This window comes from Rutilus rutilus (genome assembly GCF_951802725.1).
Source record: "Rutilus rutilus genome assembly, chromosome: 15".
In the NCBI taxonomy this organism is placed as follows: Eukaryota; Metazoa; Chordata; class Actinopteri; order Cypriniformes; family Leuciscidae; genus Rutilus; species Rutilus rutilus.
Window position 1 is genome coordinate 36,478,337 of NC_140220.1, and position 17,492 is coordinate 36,495,828.

Below are 17,492 nucleotides of genomic sequence, written 5' to 3' on the forward strand. Positions count from 1 at the left end.
CATCTCTGCTTCTGTGTTATTTTGCTCAAAGGAACTTTGATTGTGTGACTCTACAGAAGTAATCCATTTACACACGTGTGCTCACTAAATGGATTGCATTTTTGTGCATCATTAAAATTGCATGCTTATGTATTACAATAAATTGAATTTTCCTTCCCCTGAAAACAACAACGAACACGATCCTGACTGAAGACGAGCGAGTGTTGTGTGTGTGTGTGTGTGTGTGTGCGGTAAGAAAAGACATTCCTTGACTCTGAACACTGAACTCAGCTTTTCAAAAGAGCCCTGATCTACACACACGAGCAAGGTCTTCATTTCACTAAAGGTTATCAAAGACTCTTCCCTGCTGCCACTGCAACAATGAATATATGAACTGTGTGTGTGTGTGTGTATGAATGAGAAAGAAAGAACTACATCCCAGCGAGGACATGCTTTGAGGGAAAAACAAAAACGTCACTGTTGAAGCATCTAAGGATTCTCAATATAACCTGTGTGTATCTGTGTTGAGTTTTTTTTTTAGTTTTTTTTTTTTATTATCATTTAGCCTATTTGACTTTCAGTTTAAAAAAAAAAATCATATAAAAAATCATAAAAATCCCATAGACTTTCATTGCAGACTGTTCAAATTGAGCCAAGGCTATGGTGGCCCAGTAGTGCACAACACAAAAACTCAAATCTAAACTCCCTGAAGCCCTAGACTCAATTAAACTACCATTCTCTATCTATCTATCTATCTATCTATCTATCTATCTATCTATCTATCTGTCTATCTGTCTGTCTGTCTGTCTGTCTGTCTGTCTGTCTGTCTGTCTATCTATCTATCTATCTATCTATCTATCTATCTATCTATCTATCTATCTATCTATCTATCCACCCACCCATCTATCCACCCATCCACCCATCCATCCATTCATAAAGGGTGTTAATAGAGAGTCAGACTAATGTTTCCAGCCTGGTCTGTTACGATGAGCATTGGTGTGTGTCTTAAACACAGCCTGCTGTTCAAGTAAACACCACATGATGGAGCCATTAGACAGCAGCTGCCAGAAACCATGCCAGGCTGTTTGCTGAGCGATAGAGGGAGAGAAAAGTGAACGTAAGATCCTGAAGATCTGGGGGTGCACATTAAATACACCCCTTCAAAACAGTACAGGCTCTTAAAGCACTGAACCCTGCGCTCATTTACACACAGACAGAGCCAAACACGCTCGAAACACACTCCCTTCTTTCCTCTCTCTCACAAACAGCAAATATGGTCTGGTGTGTCCTCTCCAATGTTCAACTACACTGCACGTTTTCCACCTTTTTCCACCAAAATGAAGGTGATTCATGAGTCGATCCATCACTCTCTCTCTCGACCAACCCCTGCTTCCACAGACAATGACATCAATTACTATATTATTACTAATAGTCTGCCAACAAATAAATAAGACAAGTGATTTGAGAATAAATTTTAACTTTAACTGAAGTTATTTAAAAATAAAAATACTAATAATACTTTTATTCATCAAGAACGCATTAAATTGATCAAAAGTGACAGTAAAGACATTTATAATGTTAAAAGATTCTATTTTAAATAAATGCTGTTCTTTTGAACTTTCTATTCATCAAAGAATCCTAAAAAAAATAAAATGTATCACAGTTTCCACAAAAATATGAACTGTTTTCATCACTGATAATAATCAGAAATGTTTCTTGAGCATCAAATCATCATATTAGAATGATTTGTGAAGGATCATGTGACACTGAAGACTGGAGTAATGATGCTGAAAACTCAGCTTTGATCACAGGAGTAAATTACACTTTAAATATATATTCACATAGAACACAACTATTTTAAATAAAATAATATTTCACTGTTTTTACTGTTTTTAGATCAAATAAATGCAGCCTTGGTGAGCAGAAGAGCCTTAAAAACATCTGACCGACCCCGAACCTTCTGAGAAGCCCTCGGATACAGTAAAGCGTCCTGTGTAAACGGGTGATTAATGAGGTGTGATAGCAGGAAACTCTCCTGATCAGTGTGAGGTTCGGTGTGTGTGTGCTGACGGGACGCCCCACGGCTGCTGATGATGTGATGAGATGGCAGTGGGAGGAGGATGTGGTGTGCTCGTGGGTTACAGAGCCGCATCTTACCTCTTCTTCAGCAGAAGGATGGCCACGAGCACCAGCAGAATGAACACCAGGACCGCAGCGCTGATGCCCGCTATCTTCACCACCTGGTCCGTCTGTTTGGCCGGATCTGGGATCACTTCCGGCTCCTCCGTGGCCCCTGAATGGACAGATGGAGTAGTTTTAACTTAACATCCACCTTTATGAGTGTTAGGTTGGGGCAATGGCTTAGCAAATTCAACATATCACATTAAAGCCTTTGTCTTTCTTAGATGCAAAATAATTAAATGTCTGCCAGTAATGCGCTGTTTCTACAAGAGCCTGTTCCAAATGCACTTTCAAACATCACGAAAGTCTCCTGACCACAACATCGATTCGTTTCGCAAACATAAACCGCCATCAGTTCGCCGTGTGATTTCTGTCTTTCTCTCGCTGCCAAAACATAACAGAATGGGTTGAAAATGACTGTCGGATATGTTTCTCCAAACATTGGCAGACAACCACGGTATCATTCCATTGTTGAACGCTAATATTATTACCTGGCACGAATACATTATGCAAAACACAAAAATGAGTCTGCTCTAAAAATAAATGTGTGAAACAGTTGAAAGAGAAGATGCTGGCTCGGAGCGCAGCCTGAGGAACAGAGCGTGAACGATGCCATGTCGAGCTAAACACAATGTAAGGCCTGTGGGAGTCTGATGCTGAACACTGTATTCACATCACTGTACACTACAGTTCACATCTCTATACTCACTGCAGAGGAGGAAATATTGTCTCTTGTTCTGGTGTATTAAATGTGCACTTGTAGAGTACTTCAAATATTAAAAGTATACTGTATATATTAAAAAATATATTAAAAAATATATATATACTTGCAGAAAACACTATATGAATGAAATAAAAGGCCACTTAAGTGCATTTATAGAGAGAGACCTTTTAAAAAGTGCACTCTTGTAATAATGTCAAATTAAAGTTTAACTTTAAAGCACATTTTAAATCATCATGTTTCAATAATATTTTGTCATGCTTTATAGAAGTTGACTAACATACTAAAGCACATGTAAAGTACTTGATTATGGTTTTTGATTTTACATTTAAAGTTATATTACATTATTACATTATATTTACATTAACATATTTTTAATGCTGCAAACAAGTTTTAAAACCTAAAGTTTAAAATAATTAAACAGTGGGTCTCATTCACTAATAATTGCGTGGATTATTTTGTATTTGTTCACAACACGTTCTTATGCACATGAATTTGTTCTTAAGCTCGTTCTGATCGAATTTGGAGTATTGTAAATGAGTCATTTGCATAAACACGCCCACACATCTCCATATAAGGGCTTTCCTCACAGCCGCTGTTTGCAGACGCGCTCTCGCCCGAACCTTGAGCAATGACAACTGTGTCATTCTCACCAGTACACACACAACACACACCTTTTCTACAGAGCTCTCACTAGCCAGCAGTACACACACACACACGCATATCTGCGTTATCCAGAGAAACCTCGCAGCTGAAGCTATAACAGCTTTCTTACTCTTTAACTGTAGCCTATGATGGAATCTATTTAAGATCAAATTAAATTGTATAATTTTATATATGGATTATACTGTATGATACAATTAATGAAACTATAAATAATAGTCGTGAATAATAATATGAAAATATAATTCTAGTCGTGTTATGATGAAATATAACTTCCTAACATGATTATAAGGCCGTGGAGCTTTTCTTCGTACGTGTGGTTTCAGTTGTTCCTATATTTTTTCGTAATTGTAGAATACATTTTATTACTACATTTTTGGTGAATCGTCATTTGTTCTTAAAAACTTTCATACGCACATTTCACGCACAAATATGTGTGTACGCATGCTCAGTGAACGAGACTCAATGTTTTGGTTATTGTCTTGTTTTCATTTTCTTATTAACTGCGTCCTGGAGTCTACATAGGATATATCATAAAATATTAAAAAAAAATTTTGCCATTTGTTTCTTATACTCCAATGTAATGACATTGCACACACACAAAAAAACGAATTGTGACAAGAACAAAACTAATTAAGTTAACAGGAATAACGTGTAATGGTTAGTCGAAGCCGTAGTCTGGATAAGTCCACACGAGTGTGAGTTGATACGGTGTGTTAGGCCAGATCTTCCTCTATTGTGTCAGTGTGCTGCAGTGGAGCTTCGGGTCTATAACCCTGTCAGAAATACATCACTGCTGACTGAAATACCTCTCGCACACCGATAAAACAGCACAACTATCATTACGGCATCTACGGCTATTGATCCAAACTCCAGCTCGGTGCGTATGACATTTACGGCCGTCTTGATGCTGACTCCACTCGTGAGTTTGCCTGTAAATGCCGCATTGTGCGAGATGTCTGGGCAAGAGAAGTAAAAGCATCTTCGCTGTGTCCTGAAGCTCTACTATAAGCTTTTAAGAGTGATAAGGCAATGACCCGCTGACATGGGCCTCTTAAATAAAGCCATCAGCTGTACTCTCCTGCCTCTGGATCTGTGGGGCAGATTATTTCACCCAACAATAACTCTCACACAAAACCAAAGGCGCTGTGACACGGCTCTCTGTCCTCTACAGTGAGCGGCCTGGGGCCAGACGCTGCTCTAATGCACCGGGCCTTCATCATCAGACCACACTCTTCCTCCAGGCTATAAGAAGCGATCACACACGCGAGTGCTGCGTTAGCTTCACTCGACCTGTCTCTGTCAATAACGCACAACCAGGGCAGGATCTGCAGAACGGATGTTAAAGTCCCCCTGTAGTCAATCATTTTATCCCTTAAAACTCATCTTTGAGCACCAAAATGACATATTTAAATGTTTTTTCCTTGAAAAATAATTCTTCATGCCTTAAAATAGCTTGAATGTAACTCGACACCCTTGCCTCATTTAGTATGCGCGGTTCTATGAATATGCAAATGAGCCCCGCCTCCACTCACTCACTCAGCTCAGAGATCCACTGGTTGACGATCACACGTTGATCTGATTGGTTACAAGGTAGTTTGTGACGTCAGAAACACCAGCGATTTCAAAGCGTGTTTTTGAGACTGTCTTTGGTTCACTGCAGTTTTAAGGAGGAAATACTCAGCAATGGTGTCGACTTATGAACTTACACATGGTTTGTCTTAAAGCATATTAAAAACACCACATACACATATAAACAGCACTTAAAGCTGGATTTTCACCACAGGGGGACTTTAAGCAGAGCTGAGAGAACTACTATCGGGAGCTGAAAGATCTGTTTATCTGCTGGTCCAATAAGATCCTATATATTCATATTTTTTTCATTAAACATATTTTAATAAGCAATTTACATTTTTTATTTTTTATAACACATCACTGTGACACTGTCAAAATATAAATCTGATGTTTGTCAACTTCTGGCTCAGCCAATGGAGCGAGGGACGACCTGCTTTGGGAGTATTTAGAAAACCTGTTTGAAAAGAATCATTTTGGTTTCGAATTTTATTTGCCGATGCTAGCGGTATAAGTTATATTTCTGGTTATATTTTAGTTCAATAGACAACAAAGTGTCTGCGCTGGACGCAAGGATGTTGCAATGCGTAAAATAGACTGCATTATGATCAACAAAGCTGTCAATCATCCAGTGAGGAACGCCTTCAGATGACAGACGGACACGGCTATTCTCGACGCGCTGCACTTTATTTTCTGGCCATCTGAAAAAAATATTTTGTTTATAAATGTGCACTGTAAAAAAATAAAGTTGAGTTAACTTAAAAAGTTGAGTGTGATTGCCTTATTTTTTTGCAAGAATTTTTAAGTAAAAAAAAACACAATAGAAGAACAAAAGTATTTAAGTTGACTTTAACTGTAGTGGATTAGTTGAGTTAACTTAAAAAGTTGAACGCGATAGGTTGCCTTATTTTTTAGCTCAACTATTCCTTTACAGTGTGTGATCTGATATTTCCAATATTTCTTTATTTCCATACCTAATGTATGCGCAGTTGTAGCAATACTAATACTATGTGTAAAATGATCCCACTATTCTAAAATCGCTCATACAATCTCAATATTTAATAGATTTCCACTAGATCATTGTTTTCATGCACTGTTGCTGTGGGTTAGTCTCTAGTTTACAGCCGTCTGCACTGTAAAAACAATGGTACATTTTAATTATTACCTTAAAGAGCTATTTCTATCTGATAAATCAGTGTATTTAGGCGGATTCTGTGATGTTAAATAATATTGATTAATGACTTGAGCAAACCCAGCTAATTTAGATGTTACCATTTATTTTCAGCATGTCTCAAGTCTGTCTCCAGTGGGAAAATGTAATCTATAACTCAAGAAACAAGAAACGGTTCACGTCCATCTCTCATGAAGGAAAAGCAGAGCCGGTGACCTCGCCAGCAAGGTGGTCTCGCAGTCAGTTTCGACACTTGGGTTGAAAGGTGATTAATGGGCGGCGTGGCGAGGTTTTAGATGCACGCCTGTATTGGTTCAGACATCAGATTTTGCCCCCTGCCAGGACACTTGTGTTTCTGTCAGCTCTTATGAGTCTGATCGGAGAGAAAAACACTGGGAGCAATTCAATGGAAATTGGATTACGTCCATTTCGGAGATAAAATTCCATGCTTAAAAACAAAAATGTATTTTTGTTGCTAAACAACACATGACGTGGGCTATATCTAATCCGTTCTGGGAGCGCTCGGAGCCTCGGGCGGACTTTTATCATTCGATTTCCTGCTGAAAAACAATTAATGAAGAGCCAGAGGAGGAAATAATGTGCAATAACTCAGCCGAGACACGGCCGAAGGTGCTTTCCGTACTGTCATTACCGCACCAGACAATTTATACACACATATACACACATAAAGACATATTGGACATTTAGCTGGAGAAAATATGTACGTTAAAACTAAATGTTCAATGGGCATTTATGATTAAACTCTAATCATAAACAACTATTTTGATATATACAAAGTCACAACTCCACAAAAAAAATAATAATAATAATAATAAAAAAATGTATATATATATATATATATACATATGAAATGTATATTAGTCCTGAGATTCATCACTTTGGTTCAGATTGAATGTGTTAGGCTCCTGATACTGTCCCAGACTGCATGGTGACATTAATACAATTTGCATGCATTTGATTTTGATTTGTATTGTTACTGACTGTATTTAGATACATTAAAAAGTTATTAAAGTGTTTGAATAACATTCTTTAAAAAATGCATCTTGCTTTAGTAATGTTTATTAGGAATTTCCTGAATAAAGTTCTAACATCAGTTAAAGTCCCCCTGTGGTGAAAATCCAGCTTTTAATGTAGTTTATATGTCTATGTGGTGTTTTTAATATACTTTAAGACAAAGCATGTGTAAGTTCATAAGTCGACACCATTGCTGAGTGTTTCTTCCTTAAAGTGAACCAAAGACATGCTTTGAAATCGCTGGTGTTTCTGACGTCACAAACTACCTTGTAACCAATCAGATCAACGTGTGATCGTCAACCAGTGTGCAGCAGAAGAAAGAAATTCATACAGTGTAGCTGAAATATTAATGTTGTTTCAACATTAACTTGGTAACTCAGTCGGCAACATTGTTTCACGCTGCTGTTAGATTTCAGTATGTTCAGTGTTTCAACAAAAGTGATTTAGAATCAACATCACATTGTAACATTGATCAAACAATATTACCCTTGATTATTTTTCTTAATCTCAATATTGATTCAGCATCAGTGATGTAGAATCAGTCATAGTGTAACGTTGATTCAGTCGCATTACCATTCATTTCTTGGTGAAATCTCACCATTGTTTCAACATTAATTGCGGGTGCAAACCTGATATTGAACTAACATCAATTCATAACGTTGAATCAATAAGTGATACTGAACCATCATCACTTTGTAACATTAATTCAATGCAATTACACCGTTCAACACTGACTCAACATCGCTTCAATGATTGCTTGATATCTGTGGGTATGGATTATTCATTCTTTATGAATTTTATTAGGTGTATAATAAATGGCAGAGAATCTTCAGAGATACCACAGTGTTTCGAGAAGGACTACTGCACTATCAATTTAAAAATATAATAATTATAAATATTCTACTACAGCATCAGCACATGACTACAAATAGATATTTTATAGTTTTTTTTTTGCAGTCACACATTCACTGACCAACTTAAAAAGTACTGAGAAAGCTTTTAAAATAGACGTTTGAGATTTTCTCATTTTTAACACGACTCATGATCTCATCCATCTACAGTGATGGTTATTATAAAAACACATGACTGTAGTCTGGAGTCTGTGTCTGAAAGGACCAGTTCACCCACACATGGACACTGTCATCCTGTACTGTCCCTCAGAAGGAAAGTCACATTTAAGTTTGATTGAGTTTGTTTGATTGGCTTCTTAGTCAAATTAGGATAAATACAAATGCTATTTAGATTTTTTAATCATTGAGGAAAAATTTAAGCCACATGAAGTTACACACGGAGTAAAAAGTCATCTTTTTTTCCTTGTAAAAACAAAGTATTCAGTTTGATCTGAACTCAAGTACAGATTCCCTAATAATACTCAAGTATACTGTATGTTTACTGCTGAATCTTTAACTTGTTCTCTGGTGTTCACAGTAACAGCAGTGCTGGCGTGTGTATACTGGAAGTCACTGTTATAAGCAGCACATTGTGTTCATCATTACATCTATACGGCTGCAATGACAAACTTGAGTCGTGCTGAACCATGAGGAACCTCATCCAGAAGTGTTCTTGTATTACATTTCAGAAGTGTCCACACATCTGTCATTTTAATATGCACAAATAAATGCCATCCATTTCCACTTGTACTCTTCTCACTTAGGCACAAATCGGGCATTTATTGCCACTTTACTGTTTTTTTGTAAATCACATACTGCATGCATTTGTTCCTTATATTTCAAGCTCACACAGTACAGACCCTTTCCAAAAAATTAGAATATCATGGAAAAGTTTATTTATTTCCATAATTCCATTAAAAACGTTAAACTTCCATAGATTATAGATTCAGGGCCCACAACTTAAACGATTTCAAGTATTTAGTTGTTTATTTGTACATAATTTGGGCTTCCAGCTCATAAAACCCACGGAAACAGGATTTCAAAAAATTAGAATATTACATGAAATCACACAGTAATTACACAGTGATACCATGGTCACTGAACCAGGTTTTGGTTATTTTGGCAGTGTGGGCAGGTGCAAATCCTGCTGGAAAATGGAGTCAGCATCTCCATAAAGCTTGTCTGCTGAAGGAAGCATGAAGTGCTCTGAACATGTCCTGGTAGACGGCTGCGTTGAGTGGACAGCACAGTGGACCAACACCAGCCGATGACCAACACAGACTGTGGAAACTTCACACTGGACTTCAAGCATCTTGGATTGTGTGCCTCTCCATTCTTCCTCCAGACTCTGGGACCTTGGTTTCCAAATGAGATGCAAAATTTGCTCTCATCAGAAAAGAGGACTTTGGTCCACTGTGCTTTATTACATCCAGAGTCAACGCAGCCGTCTACCAGGACATTTCCAGAGCACTTCATGCTTCCTTCAGCAGACAAGCTTTATGGAGATGCTGACTTCATTTTCCAGCAGGATTTGCACCTGCCCACACTGCCAACATAACCAAAACCTGGTTCAATGACCATGGTATCACTGTGTAATTACTGTGTGATTTCATGTAATATTCTAATTTTTTGAAATCCTGTTTTCGTGGGTTTTATGAGCTGGAAGCCCAAATTATGTACAAATAAACAACTAAATACTTGAAATCGTTTAAGTTGTGGGCCCTGAATCTATAATCTATGGAAGGTTAACGTTTTGAATGGAATTATGGAAATAAATAAACTTTTCCATGATATTCACATTTTTTGGAAAGGGTCTTCAGTAGATTTTAGTGCATATATTTTAAGGGAGATGCTCATAAATGTGATGCTTATGTAAATGATACATGCATTTGATGCTGAACAGAACTGTGAGCAGGATGGTACAGGACGATCAAATATCTATCTACAGTCTGTCTATATAATCAAACAATGTCCCAGTATAAACGCTGCTGAAAGCTCAGAGACGCTCTTACATCATAACATCAGAGACAGAGACAGATGAGATTCAGATGCATGCTCTCAAATCAAAGGGCTTACCTTTAAATGCCAGTTTCAAACACTGCGTTTTACTTTCCTGAAAAACAACAACAATTTACAGTTAATTCTCAAAACTCGATTAACAGCAGAGCAGAATAACATAAAGATGTCACAACGGATATCTGCAATGCATATCGAGTAGAACGACTGGTATTTTAATCTCTTCAAATACCCGGATGACGCACTTAATTAAGCGGAAAAACAAAGTGTGGGATGTTGAACTCACCAGACGTGGCTTTAATTACACAGTGGAGGGGGAGGGGCGATCAGACGAATGATGATGAATGACAAAATATCCGTACAAAATTCATTCACTACGCTCAGGGTTTGAAGTGAACACCCGCCAACACGCCAAATGCAGGTAAAACTCAACTGTGGCGGGTAACGCTGTCAAACCACGAGCCAATTTGGTGTTACTTATTACGTTTACTCACTTTGCTGGGGACGTTCGTGTAAGACAAATCTGCGCAGATTTCGTGAGATCATGATATAGTAAATACAGCATACTGTGCAGAATCTGCTCATATCTGGCTGACTTGAACACACACGTCACTACCCTACGAATAACGGTGCGCTTGTTTATTTGCATTGAAGCAATAGCGAAGATTAAAAAGCGTTTGCTTAACAGAAAAGACATTGTTATTTCCCAACATCCAACATTTTTTTATGTTCTTTGTCCTGTATTGATCTGTCCACCTACAACACATTTTTGGTGTAAAGGATGAGGATGAAAGAGGAATATTGCTGGATGACAGGATTTTGTTTGAATAAAAAATGAATGTATGAAATCCTAATTTTATAATAAATATGTGCTGTGACGTAGTTAATCTGGTTCTTTCTTTGGCTAGTAGAAGTTCTGAATGGCCGGTAACTTAAAAATCTAGTAGCCAAATTGGCTGGTGACTGAAAAAGTTCATTTCAAACCCTGTCTATGCTCATAAGTACAAAGCGTATAGTGCGTCATTTGGGACACAACTTCTGAGCCGCTATGATCTGGACAAAAACTGGACTGCCCAATATTTCTGTTAGTATTTGACTTGTCATGGGTGTGATATTGACTTTGTCATTTATTTAACAGTCGCATGCAACGCAAAAGAAAGTTATAATACACCAATAAAGTGCCTGAAGCAAGACGAATGTGATTTTGCTGAAGGAAAGAGCAGTAGCGACTGAGCCGTACTGTCCGTCACTGCATGTGTTGATGTGAGTGCTGTCGTCCGCTGACCTTCTCCACGCTGCTGACCGCCTGGAAGTAGATGTTGTAGTTTTTGCGGGGTGCGAGGGGGGCGTTCCAGTAGCCGAGGTACGTCTTGTTGTCTCCCACGGTGAACGGCAGCGGTTCTGGGAGGTTCCTGGGCGGCAGCTCCGCAGCGAAGTAGTACGGCAGGCCCGAGCTGGCGGCGTTCTGATAGGACACGGGCTCGCGGTAACACTCCCCGCCGCCGGCGTCCCGTCGGGCTCGGTGAGGGTTGATCTCCTTCACCACGATCTGATACGAGCTGTGGATGACCGACATCAGACAATCAGCACATTTATTCAGAACTCAACATCCCTCAGCTTTCACCTTTCATTTGGATATTGATGACACAACCAAAAGCACAGACAAAATATAACTTATTTTGTTTTGAGATGATATTTTGGGATCTTCATACTCTTGTTTACTTCATTCTGCTGTTTCCGTGTTTTTACTCACTGCTGATTAGAGAAACCTCCTCAATCATTCAGGTTTCTACTGGAGTTTCTACACAGACGTTCACCAAAGTTACCATGTTTAACCTTTTAAAACATACTTTACCATTTTGCATCTGCAAATTATCAAGGCCTCTAAATGACGAACGTGATCAAGACTCCTGCAGTTCTCCTGTCTCTGATTGATAGTTTAGACTGTTTTATCCAGTAAAAGTCTGTCAGTGTAACTGTACAAACGTCCTCCTTCAGCTCGAGCTTCACGTGTCTTTCTGTGTCAAATCTGACCTGATTTATCAAGGAAACGCAAGAATAACTTTGATATTGTTATTATATTTCACCTGGACTGAAGCCACTGAGGTTTACTCAATCATCCATCATCATTTATTAGAAAAATATGATCATCAGGCTTTTGAGGAAGGTTTATTTGTTCTGTTCTGTATTGCATTGCATTATATGATTTAAAACTACAGAGCTTTGATCATAAAACTAAGCATTTAAATATCATCTTATTAAGACATTATTGGCCCATATTGATATTTATATGCATTTTATGTAAGTATCTGCTAAACTGTTATAAAGATACTGATCAGATGAAACTGATTTACATCAGAAATTCATCTTACTTTGATAAACTCTTCCAATTTTTTTTTTTTTTTTTGTCTGACTATTATGTCAGGCATTACAGGGTTAAATAATTGTACATTTTGTATGTTCATATGAAAGACTGGGAAAACTGTGCTCTAATGGCTTCTTGTGCTTCACATCCATATTTCCCTTCACTTTCCCAATGGTATTTTTCTGCATTTTCCTTACTTAATTGAATTGAAACGAATAATTGAATCAATAAATAAGTCTCTCCTCCTCTTCCATCTGAGGCTGTCTGTAGGAATGAGTCTGTCACATTGAAAAACTGAATTACTGAAAGACAGAGAGAGGAAGAGGAAGAGTCTTTGTGCAAGTGTTGAGAGGAATACGAAACAGCTGAAGGAGAGATGGAGCTGAGAAACACCGGGAGTGAATATGGGAGCAGCAGCAGAGGCTCATTTCAGTCTGATGAACACACACACACACTCTCACACACACCTGATAGGAGCTCCTTTAGCCTGGGCAGGTTTCAGCAGGACGGTGATGGTGGTGGCCGTCTCGTTCAGGGACGCCTCGGACCCATCATACTCCTCTAGAGTCGGCGCTGCAGAGACAGAGAGAGGGAATGTGTCAACATTTTCCCATTAATACAATCCTGTGTTGGCGAAGCTTCCCAGAAACTCAAAACTCTGTGAAGATTCAAGCTGTTCAGACTTCAGAGTAGTTCAACTACAGCCACCCTGCTGAAAGACAAGCCACTGTTTGCAGGAAAACAATGAGCATCTCAAACGGCTTGATGGTATTAAACTTAATACTGTACATAACACATACATTTACACCAACTATATAATAGATGAACAAACTGAAATACAGTACTCATAAGAAATACTTAACCCCTTGTCTGGCTTATGCTACGCTAAGCTATGTCTGAAACGTTGTATTTTGAGCACTTCTTGCGTTGTTTGCCTTTTCACGAGTTCACACTTACATATAACTTGAAGGGGTAAAGTTTAATGCGTATTTGGCGTGCTGTCCGGAGGGAGGGCTCCGAGCTCGGAGTTCGGCCCGAACCCAGAGTACTCCCCCCCGTATGTAAGTGTTTAGGACTAGAAGTGTGGAGAAGGGGAGGTGGAGGGATGCTGCAAAACTGTCAATGGAATGAGGTGAGACTGCTGAGTATATATACACCTCTTACCATTGATTGCTGAGTGCTCTCCACTTGTGTTAATTATCTGAACGTGCTCCTCCCGAACCTTGTTAATAAAACATCATTTCATGACGACTCGCTTGCTGTATTCCTCATTTGTAAGTCACTTTAGATAAAGGCGTCTGCTAAATGACTAAATGTAAATGCAGTAACAGTAGTATTTATTACAACTAAATATATTTTTAGCTCAGGTCCATGCAATAATAATGTTAGTAAATGTTAACTAATGTGGTTAACTAACAGAACCGTTATTTTAGTATTATTTATATACTATTACAGTATTTATTAATGTTTTATATCTTTTATTTTTATATTTTCAGTTTTCGTTTTCGTTTTTTAGAAATTTTGTTATGTGCTTTTGTCCTTTTCATGTCTGTTTAGCTTTAGTAATTCATTTTAGTTTATAAGTTTTTGTCTTATAAATCTTTAAATGTTATTATTTTTATTATTTTTATATTATTTTATTTTAATTAACAATAACAGTTCCCTTTTGAGGGAACTCGTGCTGCGTCGCGACACTGAAGACAGTCCCCAAAAACACACACACACACACACACACACACACACACACACACACACACACACACACACACACACACACACACACACACACACACACACACACACACACACACACACACACAGACAGACCTGGCTGCCGAAGGAAGAGCGACTGTGCCCTCACTGCACACACATACACATGCACACACAGACACACACACACACACACACACACACACACATCCCACAATTTCACTCTGCATGAATAAGTCTATTTGTCTTTCTCTTTCTTTTCAAAAGCAGGTTTTCTCTCCTCATCCCTGCATGTTTTGTTAGCTCCACCTACACTTCTCTCACTCGCAACAAATCTAAAGTGATGTATTTCTGAAATGCTAGGAAATCATATTTGCCCTGATCATGGCTGTATGACATCTGCGAGCGGTGAAGAGGCAGAAAGCCTGAGGGGACGTGATGAGGTTACGCTCCTCGTCGCTCATTAGCACAACACAGGAAGAAGCTTTTACACTCAGTTCAGCTGATTACAGCCTGCAATCCAACATCCTTACAGAAGCAGATGCAAATTAAAACAAACAAACAAAAAAAGCTCATTCATCTTTACAGAACACATTATTTATTTTTATTTCAATTAGTAAACCACAAATGAGCTGACTTTGGTTAATGCGGAAAAAGTTATTAAAATACTGATTACACTGCACAAAAAAACACAAAAATCACACATATATTACACTATGTTCCAAAGGTCTGGGTCAGATTTTTTTTTTTTTTTTCTTATTAAATAAATCAATACTTTTATTCAGCAAGGATGCATTAAATTGATCAAAAGTGACAGTAAAGACATTTATAATGTTACAAAAGATTTTATTTAAAATAAATCTTTTTAACTGTCAATTCATCAAAGAATCGTGAAAAATAAAATGTATCAAAGGATTTCCACAGAAATATGAAGCAGCACAACTGTTTTCATCACTGATAATAATAATAAGCATCAAATCATCATATTAGAATAATTTGTGAAGGATCATGTGACACTGAAGACTGGAGTAATGATGCTGAACATTCAGCTTTGATCACAGGAATAAAATACACTTTACTGTATATTCACATAGAAAACAGCTGTTTTAAATTATAATAATATTTCACTTTTTAACTGTACAGTATGTTTGATCAAAAAAAATCTCACCGACCCCAGACGTTTGAACGTTAGTGTATTTGCAAGTAAAATCACTTGATTTCAGAGAGAATAAAAGAATGCCAAAGATCCATAGTTTTCTGCCGTCTCTTTTCATACCAACAGATTCTCTCAATCGTAATATAATTAATTCTCCTGGTGACTATAGATCTATAGATCCGAGAATCTGACTTCACAGCCTGAACAAATGGTCCAATCAGAAGAAGGGATGGAGTTTGACATACACAACAACACACCTGATATGTTGGTGGTGACGTTGAGTGTGGTCGGGGGTCCGTATCCCTTGCTGGTGCTGGCCCGGATCAGGAACTGGTATGTGGTTCCCGGGTGCAGCTGTGTGAAGTTGTGTCGCGAGGTGTTCCAGGGTAACGACACGAGCACCGGCGGCCTCAGCAGCGGCACCGACGGGTCGAACGAATGAACGCTGCTGTAGCTGATCTGGAGACAGCCAACACATAACTCAACACATGCAGCATATTAAACAGGGGATTTATTTTTAGTTCTTCATAATAAAATACTAAGAAATGAACTTGTATGTAAACATGGTTCAAGAGAGCACAAGCATTCAAGTTTGAACACAAATCTGACACGTAAAAGACCTGTACCTCATACTGGGTTATGATGCCGTTGGGCTCCAGAGGCTCTTTCCACTGCAGAGAGATCTTATCCTCAGACGGAGTCGCTCGCACAAACTCCTTGGGAACTGGACCGGGAACTACAGTACAGACAGAGGGAAAAACTGAATGCTAGCAGAACTGGCTTTACTGAGAAAGCTATGTTGGCTGGTTGTGTCTTACAGAATGTGGAGAATTTGCCATCAGATGTTTGGCTACAAATTGATATGTTTATGATGAGCAGTGCTGATACTAATATCTGAGCAGGAAAATGATGCTGATATGCAGTACCAGGGGTGTCGCTATACCCTTTTTACCAGTGTAACTTCCTCGTGCCCCAGACAAAAATTACTTGCTCTTCTGATTGGCTGTGATTTTTGATTGATTTGGTTGTGAGAGCAGGGAGCTTGCAGAGAGACTCCGCCCACACACTCTTCTGATTGGCTGTGATTTTTGATTGATTTGGTTGCGAGTGCAGTGCGTTTGCAGAGAGACTCCGCCCACACGCTCTTCTGATTGGCTGTGGTTTTTGATTGATTTGGTTGTGAGTGTAGTGAGTTTGCAGAGAGACTCCGCCCACACGCTCTTCTGATTGGCTGTGGTTTTTGATTGATTTGGTTGCGTGTGTAGTGAGTTTCCAGAGAGACTCCGCCCACACGCTCTTCTGATTGGCTGTGGTTTTTGATTGATTTGGTTGCGTGTGTAGTGAGTTTGCAGAGAGACTCCGCCCACACGCTCTTCTGATTGGCTGTGGTTTTTGATTGATTTGGTTGTGTGTAGTGAGTTTGCAGAGAGACTCCGCCCACACGCTCTTCTGATTGGCTGTGGTTTTTGATTGATTTGGTTGCGTGTAGTGAGTTTCCAGAGAGACTCCGCCCACACGCTAGAAACACTGTACAGTACCAGTGAACAGATCTGACAAACTGGACTGATTTTAGGATCCTCATGGTCCCTAAAACCTTCTGCTTCCATGACTGAAATGACTTTGGATGAGAAATATAAACTGTGCCTTCATCTGAATTTCTTTTTATTTAAAGAAACAAAAGAAGTTTTGGCACAAGGCTAATTCTGTACCTGGCTGGGAGACACACTCGCTAAATCACGCTGCAGGATAAAATGTTATATAAGTGTGAACTCATATCACATTGGGCCATCAGCACAACAACACAAAAGAAAGGGGCAGAAATGATGGCACACAGGTAGGAGCGTGTCATTTCGTCAAAACAAGAAACCGTTCGCTTTAGAAATCATTTGCATATACGCAGAAGAATACAAACGGTGTTCCTAAACCTGGGTTTGCCCGAGGAGCCGCTGGCGGTGGCCTTTATTGTGCTGCAACACTATTCACGTCAAGGCGACTGACGGAAAAAGTTCTGCAAGCGATGTGCACGTCCCAGA

At 38.8% G+C, this 17,492-nt stretch overlaps 1 protein-coding gene across 25 annotated transcripts in view; it reads right to left on the minus strand.

Moving 5' to 3' along the window:
• ptprk (protein tyrosine phosphatase receptor type K) overlaps positions 1–17,492 on the minus strand; it is a 182,438-nt gene that overhangs the window by 29,208 nt on the left and 135,738 nt on the right. For all 25 annotated transcript variants that reach the window (XR_014629946.1, XR_014629947.1, XM_084432118.1 and 22 more), the window contains 6 exons: positions 16,086–16,195; positions 15,717–15,918; positions 13,061–13,166; positions 11,514–11,787; positions 10,289–10,325; positions 2,137–2,272 (listed from right to left, as the gene is read on the minus strand). Coding sequence is in view for 23 of the 25 variants with exons in the window: in XM_084432118.1 (XP_084288244.1) it covers positions 2,137–2,272; positions 10,289–10,325; positions 11,514–11,787; positions 13,061–13,166; positions 15,717–15,918; positions 16,086–16,195 (865 nt within the window). In the remaining 2 variants the exon portion in view is untranslated. The remainder of the gene's footprint in view (positions 1–2,136; positions 2,273–10,288; positions 10,326–11,513; positions 11,788–13,060; positions 13,167–15,716; positions 15,919–16,085; positions 16,196–17,492) is intronic.